Source organism: Pinus tabuliformis, chromosome X (genome assembly GCF_031772625.1).
Source record: "Pinus tabuliformis cultivar Carrire ecotype Pingquan chromosome X, CPIR1, whole genome shotgun sequence".
Taxonomy (NCBI): domain Eukaryota; kingdom Viridiplantae; phylum Streptophyta; class Pinopsida; order Pinales; family Pinaceae; genus Pinus; species Pinus tabuliformis.
The window spans coordinates 552,585,980-552,601,788 of NC_142308.1; the positions used below are offsets into that span (position 1 = coordinate 552,585,980).

A 15,809-nucleotide genomic window follows, 5' to 3' on the forward strand; every position below is an offset into this window, starting at 1 on the left:
CTAAGATTTAATCAAGGAAACAAGTTCTTGACAATGATATTCAAGAGATGATCCTAACCATGAGAGGAAGTGCCAAATTAACAAGATATACCCGACAAAATAAATGATTTATCAATATGCTCAAGATATCAATAACATAAGCCAATAACAACAATTAGAGCACCTCTTCTATTAGAACACTTAGCCAATAATTATTAGGCAATGCAACCAATGTTCCTTAGTCAAATAAGAAAATGCCAATGACCATTCAACTTAAGAGATATTCAATTTAAACAGGAAGATTCATAAATCCCGTAAAGTGCCAATGTAAAGTTATCTTTTAACAAGATGTATTAGCAATGAAATCAAAATGAGAATTATGCCAAGACTCTTGTATCAATTAGAATGACGAAAGACAAATGATGTAAACAAGATCCCAACAAAATGTTCCTTATTTACCGTTAACAATCTTATGAATTAATGAAAGCACTTAAAGCCACTTATTTATTCAGATTTCAAATAGCATAAATGAGTAACTTAAGAAAGCAGAAAACTACTTATGCTTCAGTGATAAAAGAGAAGCAAATAAGTTTACGCAACAGTAGCTTATAGATAGTAATTCTTATGTCAAATGTCAAAAATATTCCAGATTGCTTAATTCCCTTTTTTTGTTTGGATTATAGAGAAAACAAAGAGGACTGTACTTGTGTTACTAATGTATTTCAGACTTTACAATGAAGTGAGTACAGTCACCCAAAAGAATTTGCAGACTTAATTGGAATTGAAAACCAAATTGCCCAATTGATTTATGAATTTGTTTGACAATGATGAGTAATTTTTATGTTGATTCTAGGCGTATTTTCTCACTATTATTGAATAATGTGTTAGCTGTAACTGAGCAGTGAGGAAACAAAGAGTTAGGAGGTGCAAACCAGTGAGCCTAAGGGCTTAGAGACGCTTGTCAAAATTGTCAACGAAATTCTCCCAAAGCGGGTCCACATGCAACATAAATTATATCCCAGATTCTTTGCACAAGATGATGATCTGGCTCAGAAATTTTTTAAATTACACCACAATGATTGAAGGATGACTGGACGAGGCAACGCTTAGTCCTAAGGGACTAATGTTGAGGTAGAGGGAGGTTGCCAAAGGAGAAATAGGCTTGTGACAAGGGAAACCAAGGCAGCGAAGGGCAAAGAGAGGCTGCGTTACAGGGATAAAAGGCAGCGTTGGGGAGGTGAGGGCCTTAGAGGCCACGACAGACCAGGCCGAGAGGGCTAGAAGAGCAGGGAAGGCCTTGTGGCCAAGGAAGAGGGGCTGGACGGAGGCAGAGGCAAAAGAAAGGGGTGACGGTGGAGGAATAAAGAGAGAAAAAGGGTTGCGGTGGAGGGGAGTGGGTGAACAGAGGGTTTGGAGAGGGATTTAGGGGCTGCCGCAGGGAGAAATAAGGGCAGCAGAGGCTTGGAAGGCAGGGAAAGGCCTTGCAGCCAAGGGAAAAGGGCTGAATGGAGGGCTTTGTAGGCCTGCGGAGGGCTGAATAAGGACGCCGTAGGTAAGAGAGGATCCAAAATAGGAAGCAACATGGGGGATAGGGCTGAAAGGAGGACACGAAGAGGCCTTTAGGCCTACGAGCCAGCTAAAGGAGTCAAACCAGGGCTGTGGCAAACCTTGAAATCAGATGGCAAGGGTAGAGGGACCCACAACTAGGGTTAGGGGCCCAAAAAATCTCTTAAAAATTTCACGAAAATTTCCTCCAACTTCAGATCTTCAGTTTGATCAATTTCACTAAATAATCCTTTATTACTGGCCCTGCAAACAAATTTGAGACTAGATCTTGCCCTCCAGGGCCTAGATCTATCTCAAACCCCAACACTTTTTCTTGAATAGGCTTAGATCTTGACCTGCACAAGTGAAAAATAAAATACCCAAAACCCCAATATATATAGTATTTGAAAATAAATCGCAAAACCCCAAAACCCCAGCTACACACAAGCGCTAGAAAATAAAATTATCTATACATTTTATTTTGTAATATTCACAATGGTTTATGGCTCTTATAAGCAGATCTATTCGTTAAATGCACAATAGATAAAAATAGACGAGTGAAATATTTTAAATGGGTATGCAATGGCCAAGATCTCTGTAAAAATGAATCGTTAGATAAGGCCTGAAATTTAACAAAGTGGGCTCTTAAGCTTTCTTGTCTTGGGAGTTGGCTGGTCCAACCAAAGACTTCTCCTCACACCCAAGATCTGAATTCTTGAGATCTCTACAAAGTTAAGATCACGCTATTATATCAATAGGGGTTAGATAAACTAGTGTTGCACTAATCGTGATTAAATCGGAAAATCGCGAGTTTTTCAAATTGGAGATATTATCGGCCGATTAAATCGCATATTTTTTTCAGTGATTTTTATGAGGAGGAGGTGACCCAAGCTATCCCTGTCACCAGTAGAGGACGTGGTCTACCTCCTGTAGCTCCTAGTTCTTCAGCTTCTAGAGCAAAGCAAAGTCTACTGCCAACTCCACCGACCTCTACATCTAGAGGGGCAAAGGAAATCAATAGTATTAGACTTTAGTTATTTGGTTCATTTCATTGTATATGACATTATGACTCATGATATGAGATACATTATTATATTTTTTGTTGATATTTTGAGGTTGAGTTGGGAGCCATGAGTTAGGACTTACTATTCAGGACATGATTCACTGTTATGTGTGATGTGGCACTAGAAATGATATTAAACATCTTATATATTAGTTCTTTTATCATATTTATGTGTCAATGTATTTATTTTATGTTGTAGATGCTTTAGATATTAAAAAAATTGAAAAAAATGAATATTTTTGTATGTTATGATTTTTTCCCGATTTTTTCCCGATTTTTTTTCCACGTCGAATTAATCCCGATAACGATTAGTGAAACATTGAGATAAACACCATAACCCTCAAGATCTAGAAATACTTGCTAGATCAATCAAGTTATGATGCTTGTCTAAGATCACGCTATTATATCAATAGGGGTTAGATAAACTAGTGTTGCACTAATCGTGATTAAATCGGAAAATCGCGATTTTTTCAAATCGGAGATATTATCGGCCGATTAAATCGCATATTTTTCAGTGATTTTTATGAGGAGGTGACCCAAGCTATCCCTGTCACCAGTAGAGGACGTGGTCTACCTCCTGTAGCTCCTAGTTCTTCAGCTTCTAGAGCAAAGCAGAGTCTACTGCCAACTCCACCGACCTCTACATCTAGAGGGGCAAAGGAAATCAATAGTATTAGACTTTAGTTATTTGGTTCATTTCATTGTATATGACATTATGGCTCATGATATGAGATACATTATTATATTTTTTGTTGATATTTTGAGGCTGAGTTGGGAGTCATGAGTTAGGACTTACTATTCAGGACATGATTCACTGTTATGTGTGATGTGGCACTAGAAATGATATTAAACATCTTATATATTAGTTCTTTTATCATATTTATGTGTCAATGTATTTATTTTATGTTGTAGATGCTTTAGATATAAAAAAAATTGAAAAAAATGAATATTTTTGTATGTTATGATTTTTTCCCGATTTTTACCGATTTTTTCCCGATTTTTACGATTTTTTCCGATTTTTTTCCCGTGCCGAATTAATCCCGATAACGATTAGTGAAACATTGAGATAAACACCATAACCCTCAAGATCTAGAGATACTTGCTAGATCAATCAAGTTATGATGCTTGTCTAAACCTAGTAACTAATGCAAGATACCTGTGTAAATAGTTAATCCGCTCAATGGGTAAAGAAAAAATAACCTATAAAATATTATTCAATAGAGCATTAAGAACATGATCCAAAATTTACCACAAGCAGAAGAGGAACACCATCATGAAAGAACTCCAAAGTCTTCTTTATTATTTCTAGAAAAATATTACAGTAGAGCTTGACTCAGAGCTTCTTAACCAAATTTTTGGTAACTCGAGAAGCAAATGACTTCTAATTTATAGATAAATTCTCTTAGTGGAAAATAACGGCTAGTTGACTTGATCCCCGTCAAATCGTTGATAGATATTTGATTATATTTTAATCTCCACCGTCGAAAATCTTTATTTTTAATGAATTTTCGAATTTCTCATAAAAACCATTTTTTATTAGCTCAAAAATAGTTATTTTGAGCTAATTTCTTCAAAAACTTGTCTTTGACTTAACCACGAAAGCCCAAAGGTCCAATTTTTCTTGAAATTTCCAATATTCCCTTGGTGGGGGACCTCCAAAAATTAATTTCTTTAAGACCCACGAATTTTTCCACTTGGAGAATTTAATTTCTCTAGGATTTTAATTTTGACTCTAATTAATTAAATTTTTGGCTTAGGATTTTAATTTATTTTTGCCAAAAAATTTAATTAATTGACACATGAGGGGATTAATAATTTTTTCCACCCTCTAATATTTTAGCCATGGTGTTTAAGTATGAGGGACCATGCACTAAAATATTTTTTACATAAGATAATTACATTTCAACCCTCAAAGGGGGAACACCCGTTCGTTATAGACCCTCAATTTATTACCCAATTCTGCGACTCAATATGATCTAGTAGACCAAGTGATTTGTAATAAAATAATTTAGCCAATTAGCTTAAATTATTCCCAAATCACTTTTACAAAAGACTCGACTAAAACACTAGGACTCACTTAAGACCTTGACCATAAATTCCACCCTAGCTTTCGGGCGAGGTTGGAGGGAAAAACTCTACCGATCATCCGTGTTTAGAAACACAAATGAATCAGCGAGACGAAAAACCTCTTAAGATGAAATTCGTCGCCAAGATAATAGGTTTTATTAGGTTACATAAATACACGGTCTTACTAGCATCATTTACTCTAACATTTTGCAGAATGCTTTTCAACTCTGACAAACTGATGGCTGATGATGATGATTCCAAGATGCTTTGAATGCTCGAACATTATAGAATCCTTTTGCGAAAAAGTGTACTGTTATAGGGTAGTTGACACAGAGTGGTTAACAATCCCCATATGAGTGACCCAATGTATGATGAGGAGGAAGGGTTTGAAGAGGAAGGGGATGAACTTGAAGAGAACATTGAAATGCTAGAGGGGAAAGCTGCATTGACACCCTTGTGGAATTATGTGACCAAACGTGAAGGGGGAAAAGGTGGTGGAAGCTACAAGTTTTGTTCCCTCATGGTTGTCATGGAGGAAAACATATAGTGGTTCATATACCCATGTGAGGAGGCATCTTTGTGGGGTGTTGGACAGTGATGAAAAAAGAGTGTCGTGGGGATAGCAATTTGCCCAAAGGTTTCAACTTTCAGCTGAACAAAGAAGAAAATACATCCAAATAGAGGACGCTGCACAATAAAAAAACAAGAAACAAGAAACTCATTCTGAATCAAGTGCAACCTCTAGATTTGGTAGCTCATCCTCACTTGGTACTTCTACAACCTCTTGAAGTAGAAGAACAATAATGGATTTCCTGAATGTTGCTGGGAGGGATGATGTGGATGGAAAGATAGTCCGGTTTCTTTATGCTTGTGGTGTACCATTCAATGTGCTTTGCTCTCCCTATTGTCATGCTATGGTTAAGGCCATCAATGAAGCCCTAAAAGGATACAAGAGCCCCAACTATGAGAAATCTAGAACAATGTTTATTAGAAAGAGAAAAAACAAAGGTTCAAAGATCTTTGACACGTTTTACAAATGAGTGGGTGGATTGTGGGGTATCCATTGTATCAGATGGGTGGACAAATGTTATAAACCAACATTTGATAAATGTTCTTGGTGTTTCTTATTACATGCCATGACTCCTCCATCAGTGCAACTTCCCAAAACATTGTAGATCTCTTATTGCAATCAATCAAAGATGTTGGTCCTAATAATGTGGTTAAATTGATCACTAATAATGCAACAAATTGTAAGGAAGAAGGAAAATTTATTGAGCGTACTCATCCACACCATGTTTTGGTCCGGGTGTTTGGTGCACACATTGAACCTTTTGATGCATGATATTGTGAAGCATAAAGAATGTGGATGGATTAATGAGCTTTACAAGAGAAGGAAGCAACTCATTAAATTTATCACAGGGCCTACAAGGGTGAACTACTTTTATGGCACTTACTCCAAGTTGTAGTTGCTTAAATTTGCAAAAACAAGATTTGCAAGTTATTACCTCACCTTTAGGGGGCTAGTGAAGGTGAGACAAGCTTTAACTAATATTGTGACCTTTGAATCATGGGAGGAAATTAACAATGATAGAAACGGTGCTAATGTAGCCAAGGACATTATTCTTGACAGTTACTTTTGGTCACAGATTAAATATGTTTCGCAATTTACCAAACCAATTTATTACATGATCAAGTTTGCAGATTCAGATCGACCAATAATTGGAGAGGTGTATGAGCAAATGGATAGCATGTTGGGGTAGATTAAAGACAATGTTGAGCCTAGAGATAAAAGAGAACACTCCATGTTTTGCACAAAGATAACACAAGGTGGTTGCTAGGAGAGCCTTAGAAATCCTAATTTCTCTAGGGCCTCTTGTTGAATTGAGTGAAATACTTTTCGAAATTACACATAGTAGCAAAAGATTTTTGAAGAGCAATTTCTTGCCTTCTTAATGATGGTTTGGAGTGTGGGGATGTGATCAATGCTTTGATAAGAGGGTTGAAAACCAACTTTCCCCCTAGCTTGATAGTGTCCCTGTTCAATCTCTTTGGAAATCTTCAAATGGAGGCAATGGCATAAAGCTTTGAGATAGTATGACCAACCACAATCGTCTTGTAATTGATTGAATCTTCACTGGAGCTCGATTTGTGAATTGGGTGGGTATTGTGATGTATACTTTCGAAAAGTATTTCACTCAATTCAACAAGAGGCCCTAGTGAAATTAGGATCCCTGTTCAATCTCTTTGGAATGCTTCAAATGGAGGTAATGGCATAAAGTTTTGAGATGTTATGACCAACCACAATCGTCTTGTAATTGATTGAATCTTCACTGGAGCTCGATTTGTGAATTGGGTGGGTATTGTGATGCAACCAAATCAGTGGGAAACTTGTTTTGACAACACGATTAAATAGATCGACAATGTGATCATTGAGGGTGTGAAAACTATGTTTGAACTTTGATGAATTTAGCTTGTAATCCCAAATCAGTTGCTCTATTCATATTCATCACTATAATTGCCTCTTTGTTATCATGATAGGAGAATAAGTAGCAAGAGGTGGGAGTAGAGGTGACCTAGGTTGGGGGCTACTTGAGGATATCATAGAGAGTAGAAGTATGGGAGAACATGAAGTTAGGATCAACATTCGAGGAAGGGTGGGTCGCAGGAAAAGATGTTGCACCAAAAGCTTTTAGAGAGATGATGGAGGGAAGCATGTAATTCATGTCTCCTTAGTGAGATGAAGAGGCGTTTCTTATGGTATGGGAGGTAGCGATTGACATTTATGAGATTGGAGTAGAAAGAGTGATCATGAGTAAGGGCATACTGGAGTTGGCTATAGAGGGATTTACAATCATTGTCATACCATTGGTTCATAAGGCAAGAATTGGGTTTAGGTGAAGAGGAGAGGGATTGGTTGAGGTGGGGCTAAGTTTGAAGGGCTACTTCCCAAATGGTTGAGGAAAGGCACGAATTTAGAAGGGCTGACTAGGGGGACAAATATTGGGGTCGGAGGGAAGAAATTGGTCGAGGTGGAATGAGAAAACATTAAGGTATCCCTTATTGAAGAGTATAGTGGTGTGTGGTGAGGTCGATTAAGTGAGGGTAGGTAGGGGGATTGACATAGAGGGAGAAAGAGAGTAGGGCATCGTCAACTAAAGGGATGGGGTTCACCAATAAGTGGTGTATGAAGTGGGGGAGGTTCTGGTTGGTCATGACATATTCTACTACACTAGCACTCCCACCATGGGGAAGACATGTGAAATGCCTAGACTCCAGGAAGCAAGGGATGTTGTTTAAGATCAAAAGCTCATGAGATTCACCAAGCTGTTGACAGTGTCAACCATATGTTGTAAAAGGCCCAAAAGCATCATCAAATGTCTAATGAACTCCTACGAAATTTGGATTAATCTCTTGAATACATAGTTTGACCTTAGATTGATTGTGGAGAAGAATCAGTAAGCTTGTATCTAGGCATTGTATCACCTAGGAAAGATGACCTTGCCAACTGTTGAGTACTCAACTATATCACCATATAAATATAGATAAGGATCCTCATTTGATTCATTGTGAATAGCAAAATGAGAGGATGTTGTGGGGGAAGTAACAAACTGCATGGTAGATATCTCTAGGGAAGGGGGCTAGGCCACTCACTTGAATCCACATGAATCTAGCAAAATCTTTAGAAGATACCATATGAACTTTGTTTTGAAGAGAGTCTTTGGCTAAACAAGTTATGTCACCTCAGCCTCTAAGCCCAAGTAGAAAGCAAATAATAACCAAAAATGCCTTAAAACACCCGAATGAGCCTCTAACCAGTTTTCGTAACAATAAGGATATCCAATGAATTAAGAGCATCAAATAGTATACCTTGTGAAGAACCAAATGCTTCATTGCCATTCCAAAAACCCACTGAAATCCCGGACCCCTATTGCCACTCCCATCGATCCCATTGTTTAGAGGACCCATGATGGGACCACTTGTAGAGATGAACATTAGAACGAGAGAAAATTAGTGATGCTCTAGGATAGTAAAAAGGCATTGTATGGGTTTGTAAAATTCAGAAGGGTTGACGAAAAGTAGATCCTAAGGTATTTTTTGCACACTCCTCATCTTGATGTGGGGCCACAATGATAGGATAGTTGACATGCACATTCCTCATCATGATGCAAGATTGCCATGACAAGACAATTGACATGCAATACATATGGATGGGAGATAAAGAACTCGTGTAAATAAGAGAAGGGGAAAGAAGACTCATGGAAGAGCCTCTATGGTCCTCCAGCTTTTCCTAAGTGGGAAGCTATCTTGTGAACCTTATTCCTCAACTGCTATGCAAAACTAGCTTCACAAAGTACAAATTCGTCTGGAAAGGAGTTGGAGACAGGTGCTACAAGGAAATCCATATTTTTTTATTTTTTTGAGGGAAAAGCACCTCAAGGAGGGGTCATGTTTTTCCCCAAGCACAATGGCACAAGTAGGCATTCCTGATTAGTTGTTATTAATTGTGTCTGCTAGGTTTAAATTAGATGCTTTTCATTTTGTATTATGACTACATTAAAATATTAATTTCTTTCCCTGCCATTTTATATAAATAAGTGGTTATACCTGAATTATAACATAGGGTGATAATATTTGGTTTCTTGTATCTTTCCTTCATGAGGAAAGGCTGTTACTGGGAGAGCAGTGTGCTTCCCTACCTATTGTGGAGTGTGGGCAGGCAGCTTTCAGTCCTTGTTTCTTGTTGGTATCGTTTTCTTGTTATATTGCACTTGTTGGTATACTGCAATATAAAATATCTGACTGTTGCTGTCATCTTTCTCATTAGTGGTGATACTCTGGAAGATATTTTAGCTTATAGACTGTTGGGGCCTAACATGATAAAAAGCACTTCATTTTCTTTTTGTAACCTAGACATTGTGTTGAATATTTTCTTTGTTTCAGCACAACGTATGGCAAGATGGTTCAGTTCTCCTTGTATCAAATTTGTATTACTATTTTCCTTTTCCTATACTTTTTTCTGGTACTTCAAAATTTCAAATATATTAATTTAGGTTATGCTTGACTAGGAGAGTTCCTTTTGACATTTCAAGGGTCTTCCGAAATTCTTTTATGTTTATTCTGCGTTTTACCCTTTAGATTTTATGGATTGTTTTATCCAAAATATGTTATCCCTCTTTCCTTTTTATTTCGACTTTTACTTTATATCTCCTACGTTGTTACAATATATACACTAATTATAGTTTGCCTTTCTAAGATCAAACAGGTATTTACAGGTGTTATAGTATGTGAGAGAGCTGGCTACATTTTCTAATCAAACCACATTTGAGCTTTTACTTTTCCAGGCAATATAATTTGCCTTATGGGTACATGTTTGATCCGCTTATCTGAGATCATCATTCTAAGTTTTTTGCAGGAATTTAAAGGTCCCTCCACGTCGTCCTTCTATTGTTTGTGAGAGCTGTCTATATTCAATGGAGGGAAATAGCCGGATGAGAGCATTTCATGTATTGAATCACCGTGGTCTTATTGATATGATTGGCGTATTTCATGAAAGTAGAGAAAAGGAGATGACATCTTCAAGTGCCTTCGACAAATATGAGGTCAGTTGCTATTCATTCGCAAGAAGTATTACTGGAATTTAATTTAACTAATAGCCATTCAAACATTAAATTAATGTCCACATTTTAAGGTAGTTGAGATTCCTATTTGGATAATAGTGGTCAATCTGATCCTATTAATGGAAGTCGAGGCCAGAACAAAGTGGATAACTGGTTCTTTTTGGGTAATAACATCATCAAGTTCATCTTTTTCTGTTTCTGGGCAGATGGATTCATATAGTTTTAACTGCACATTGTTCTATTTGTTGATTACCAAAAAATACAACCAAAGATGAAAACTACTAATGTGTGCATTGAAAGCTTTCAGAACAATAGCATGTACACCATTCTCACACACAGCTTGTCAAATTTGGGTCGCAAGCTTCACCAAAATGGCAAGCGGGCATTCATTTAAATCATATTATTCAAAGAAATAAAATTGACAAGATACCTTTCATAACCATTACCATACATACACTTTTAATGATCATATCTAAGGTTCATGCCTGCAGTAAAACTGCCCTGGGCAGCTATTTGTGGAGCTGTAGCTCCAATTGTTACTGTCTGAATCCAAATCCTGGAAATCTTTTTAGGCTTTAGCCAATAATGTAACAAACTGGTACGTTTATCCTGAACAAGTAAAATGCTTTATCCAACAATCGTGAGAATTTTAATAAGCCCAACAAGTGGCGTGGAGACTTGGACCCTGTTAAAAGTGACTAAAGATCTTAGGTGTAGGCTTTTTATCTAGAAAACATGATATGCAGCAACTCCACACCTACCATTGTTGTCTATGTGAACCTCTCAATGGCCTGCATCCACGATTTCCAGCATATATGCTTGGAGTCTATCAATGCCATCTTGGTCCATTTTTGTACTAGTTTTGTACCTACAGCATTATCCTTTACCAGTGCAGGTTAATACCGAGCAATATGGATACATAAGCACAGATTCAACTACGCTGATCCATTTAAGACTTAAGTGCATGGTATCCTCACCACAATTGACTTTTGAGTTATTACTCTACAATTAGCCAGTCTTCCTATTACAAGATGGATATCAAGCCAGACATAAACACACTTTGTATAAGAGACCATAAGTATTGCCATGGGGGTGAATTCCTCATGTGTTCTGCGAAACCGGTTTTCTTAACTGTCCTTAAAGGCACATGATTGGCTGATAAATTTACAAGAATGTTTTTTCTTAACGCAATCTGTTGAAGAATGTAACTAGTATCGGTCTTCATAATTGTATTTGTCAAAAGAAAGAAAAAATGTTTTATTTTATTTTTTTTTTCTTTATTGTAAAAGAAATTGACTTATTAAAGCATGGGTTTCATGGTTGGGTCAATGATCAATAGGTCAAAAAACCCATTGAGTGCTCTCGTATTTTTGTTGAGTCAAAGTCATTATGTAAGAGACCCTTTTTGGGCTCATTTTGTCAAAGAAAGTAAAGTTTCTATGTCAAAAAAAATTATTTCTTATCCTCCTCCATCAAGTCGGCTGTGCTCCCTATCAAGTCGGCCTCTCCTACCATTCATGTCGGCCTCAGTATAACAGACAGAAACAACTATTTATACCAAAGTGAACTCGACCTAGTTGGAAGAGAGACAAACAACTTTGATCTGCAATATTTCAGTGAAGAAAAAGGATGCGAAGTTAGCTTAAAAGGAACTGAAAAGGATGCTGAAATTGTTTTTCATTTAGACACATATAACAGGAACATTGCACAACAAAAATATGATTCATTGCATGTATGTTTTAACCCTATACATAAATTACCTGCAAACAAATTCTTCAAACAGAAAAATAACAATGGCGAGAACATAAAACAAATATATACAGAGATTTTTCCCTGGATCCCAAAACCGGGACTACTAGATTGATTTTTATTATATTCTTTTCAATGTTACGATACATATATATACATGCTGAAACATTCATAAACCCCAATCCATTAACCTTGGATTAGAACACAATCGTAGTTCCCTTGACCAGATTTACAAAATACCATGGGTAGAAAACCATCATGCCCAAAACCATGTGCAAAACCTATGCAAAAAACCATGGGTAGGTCCGCCCACCATCTCTAGGTGTGCCCCTCATCCTTGGGTCCGCCCAACACATACCCAACATTGCAGAGCCGAAAGTACAAAAATAAGAGACCAAAGATTACAGAAGTACAGAAGGACAAAGTCTATTGGTTCAGTTGAAGTATTTTGAAAGAAGATTCTCAAGAGCTGACTTGATGGAAGGAGGAAAGATTGTGTCATGGTCTTGGTCTGTCTCATTTTGATTTGGTTCTACTAGTAAAGAGTTTGACTGGGTTTTCCCCTTCTTAGGGGTTTTGCCCTGGCTGAGTGCCTACATCTTGTGTCCTTTTTCTTGTGTTTGTGATCTTCATTTGTTTTGGCATTTGTCTTGGTGATGGAAATAATACTAATATAATGAAGAAGAACTAAAAGACATCACAAGAACTTGTCAAGTTAAGAGAATTTATTTAAAGAATTCTAATCTAAGTGCTGCCCTAGATTTCTGAACACAATCAAGAATGTAAGGCAATCTCCAACAAGTCTCTTTGGCTTTGCTCAAAAGGAAATTACTCACAAGTCACAACATTTAATGGCCTTACAAATTTGTCATGCACCTAACCTATTTGTTGACCCTTTCAAGGAAATGTTGATATTTGTAGCATCAGATAGGTACTTCCACACATGTCTAAGTGTCTAGACATGTGGAAGTTGTCCTGTTGCCTCAAAATCTAGCAAGTCTTGTAGAGGGTACTCCAAGACAAACACTAGACTAAGTGACAAGAATGATTCAATGAGGTGTGGCCCATTGTCACCACAACCAAGTTACCCCCTGCTCTTTATGGACTTTCACCAATGAGAGGCTTCCCGTTATAGAGGTCAACTATGAGAGGTATTCTAGGCTTAAAGGTTGAAGGTGACACAGAAGGCTACTAAAGGATGGCTCTACTTAAGCACAAGGCTCAACCAATGAGAATAAGCCAATTCACATCTTCTAAAAAGGCCTAATTAGGTGTTAGGGTCCCACCCTAACCCCCTTATTTATGTAGTGGGATCGAGTCATAGTAAAGAGTCAATAAGCCCATATTAATAATTGTAAGTGGTTAACCCGCAATTAATGACAGGACCACAGTTAGTTGCAAATGGGCCATGGTATTAGATAGATGGTATTAATAAAACCCATGGTATTGACCCATGGTATTGCATGTATGAGTCATATATAAAGGATAGAGACTCCCTGCGAGGAGCATCGTGTCTTATTTTTGAATCGAGCTCTGCTCTAATGGAGGTTGCCCCCTCGAAGAGGCCAGTGAACATTGCTTTCTGAATAATAAAATATTTGCTGTTGTCTCTCACTATTCTATGTTCTGGGTATCTTTCTGCGCATATTCTGTATTTGGGTATCTTTTTGCAGGTTATGACCATAACATTAGGAAACACTAGACCTAGGGCTTGAGAAATAGCAAGCAAAATGGAATATCCTAAGGACAATGTACCAAGAAAAGGTTTCCAAACAATAAATACCAGCAAACCAATGGAATATGAAACCTTCAACAAGTCCCCAAGTTGAAGCTTAGCAAAACTAGGGTTTTCCCAGGGAAAACTAGCTAGGGCAAGAGAATTGAGGCCTCAAATGGATAGATTAGCCACCCAAGAAGGTTGATTTTGAGGCAATCAAGTCTCCTCATGATGTTGAATCATTCCACCACCTTAAATTTTCTCTTAAACCAATTCACTCTAAGCCCTAGTTATGCTGCTTATCCTTAAGAGGGCCAAAATTAGGAGACAAAAAGAGAGCGAAATTTAGTTTATGGATAAGATAAGGTTTGATCACCAAATTGACAAGGCCAATGCCTAGTCCTTGGGTTGATGGAGTCTAAGGATGTGTTAGATTAGCCAAATCTTGCAAAGGAGTAAATTTGTCTTAATGCCCTAACACAAAACCCTAATTGTTATCTTTGTGAGGGATCAAAGTTGTTAATTTGGGGTAGCATTGGATGTGCTCTAGCCACGAAAATTGGTGGAGAGGCTAAAGCACATGAGATCTCCAATACCGAGAAATGGTTTGGGAAGATTCTAAACAGTTTGGGAGATATTAAAATAATTAATATTTTTAATGGAGTTCCTAAGTCTAAACTTAGGGAAAATAAAATATTATTGTGAATTAATATAAAACTGTGTTAAAGGGTCCAAAAGTCATGGATCAAGCCAGAGTTAATCTTAGTTGTTGATTAGGGACTTAATCTCGGCCGTTGAATTGTCAACGAGAAAAGTATAAGAGGAGGCTTGAGGGTCACTTGGAGAACACACCGAGTTGATCAAGAATTCGATTTGAGTTAATCTTAGTCGTTGATTAGGGACTTAATCTTGGTCGTTGAATTGTCAATGAGAAAAGTATAAGAGGAGGCTTGAGGGTCACTTGGAGAACACACCGAGTTGATCAAGAATTCGATTTTCTAGGGCAGGGTTTGCTGAGGAAATCGAAGGAGTGATCATAGTTGCAGCTGAGGGGTAGTGAATACAGAAGCAGAAAGGCAAAGATAGTACCAAGAGGATCAGCGCAGAGGCCGGGAGAGAGGGAAGCAGAGTCAGCTAGAGGATCACGCAGAGCTAGTCAGGGCCCACGTAGAGGCAGCCAGGAGTTGCGCAGTGCCTCAGAGAGCCAGCGTGGGAGACGTAGAGGCTTTAAGTGCTGATGCAGGTCGAGTTAGGGTGACGCTGGGCAGATGCTAGGCCAGAAAAGTCTGACGCAGTCACTAGAGGCAGACGCTGGAGATTTCATGGGGCAGATTAGGAGCTAAGAGCTGTGGGATTGTTTATCCAAGGTTTTAGCTGGAATATCTGCCTCTGACCGAGAGGTACTACTGCCGAGATTATTTTCTATTGGGTGAGCTGGTTTTGGCACCCAGATTGTATTTTGAAACTGCTTAATAATTAAAACCCTTAGATAGTTGCACTGGTTTTCCCGCATTGGTTTTTTCCGAGGACATTGGTTCAAAAACAACGGTGTCACTTGTGTGCTTGTTTTGTTTCTTTCAGTTGATGATCTGTAATCTGTTGAGCATGTACTTGTGTATTTACATGGTAAATAACTTGTTAATTGATTAGAACAAGTAGGCATAAATAAATAAGAAAAGTACATGAAGGGTTTCTAACAGTTAGACTTAGAAATTCCAACATGGTATCAGAGCGTGGTTGCAGATCATAGAAGAATTGATGACATCAGCCGAGCAGAGCAGCAGCAACATAAAACAGCTGTCCCGGGTGACATAAGCTGTTCCTAGCAGAGAAGCAACAAGGAAGGGGTGACGCAGTGCCTGCGTCATCAAGTTTGGGCCGGGAAGAGGATCAACACAGTGGCAGAGGGGAGCAGACTCGACCTACGCAGTGCCCGATCATCTTTCTTAGTCAGGAAGGATTGACGCACGTGGCCAGGAGGTGCAGATTTTGGTAGTGCCAGGATTGCGCAGAGCCTAGAAGCTCTAACCTTCTGTTTGCTGGGATTTAGGAGGCTGTGGGTAAGTTGCAG

General features: G+C 38.1%; 1 protein-coding gene across 2 annotated transcripts in view; it reads left to right on the top strand.

Moving 5' to 3' along the window:
* LOC149141188 (glutamate NMDA receptor subunit epsilon-1, putative (DUF3598)) overlaps positions 1-15,809 on the top strand; it is a 155,781-nt gene that overhangs the window by 75,155 nt on the left and 64,817 nt on the right. For both annotated transcript variants that reach the window (XM_089447684.1, XM_089447685.1), the window contains exon 5: positions 10,068-10,254. In XM_089447684.1, the coding sequence (XP_089303810.1) occupies positions 10,068-10,254 (187 nt within the window). The remainder of the gene's footprint in view (positions 1-10,067; positions 10,255-15,809) is intronic.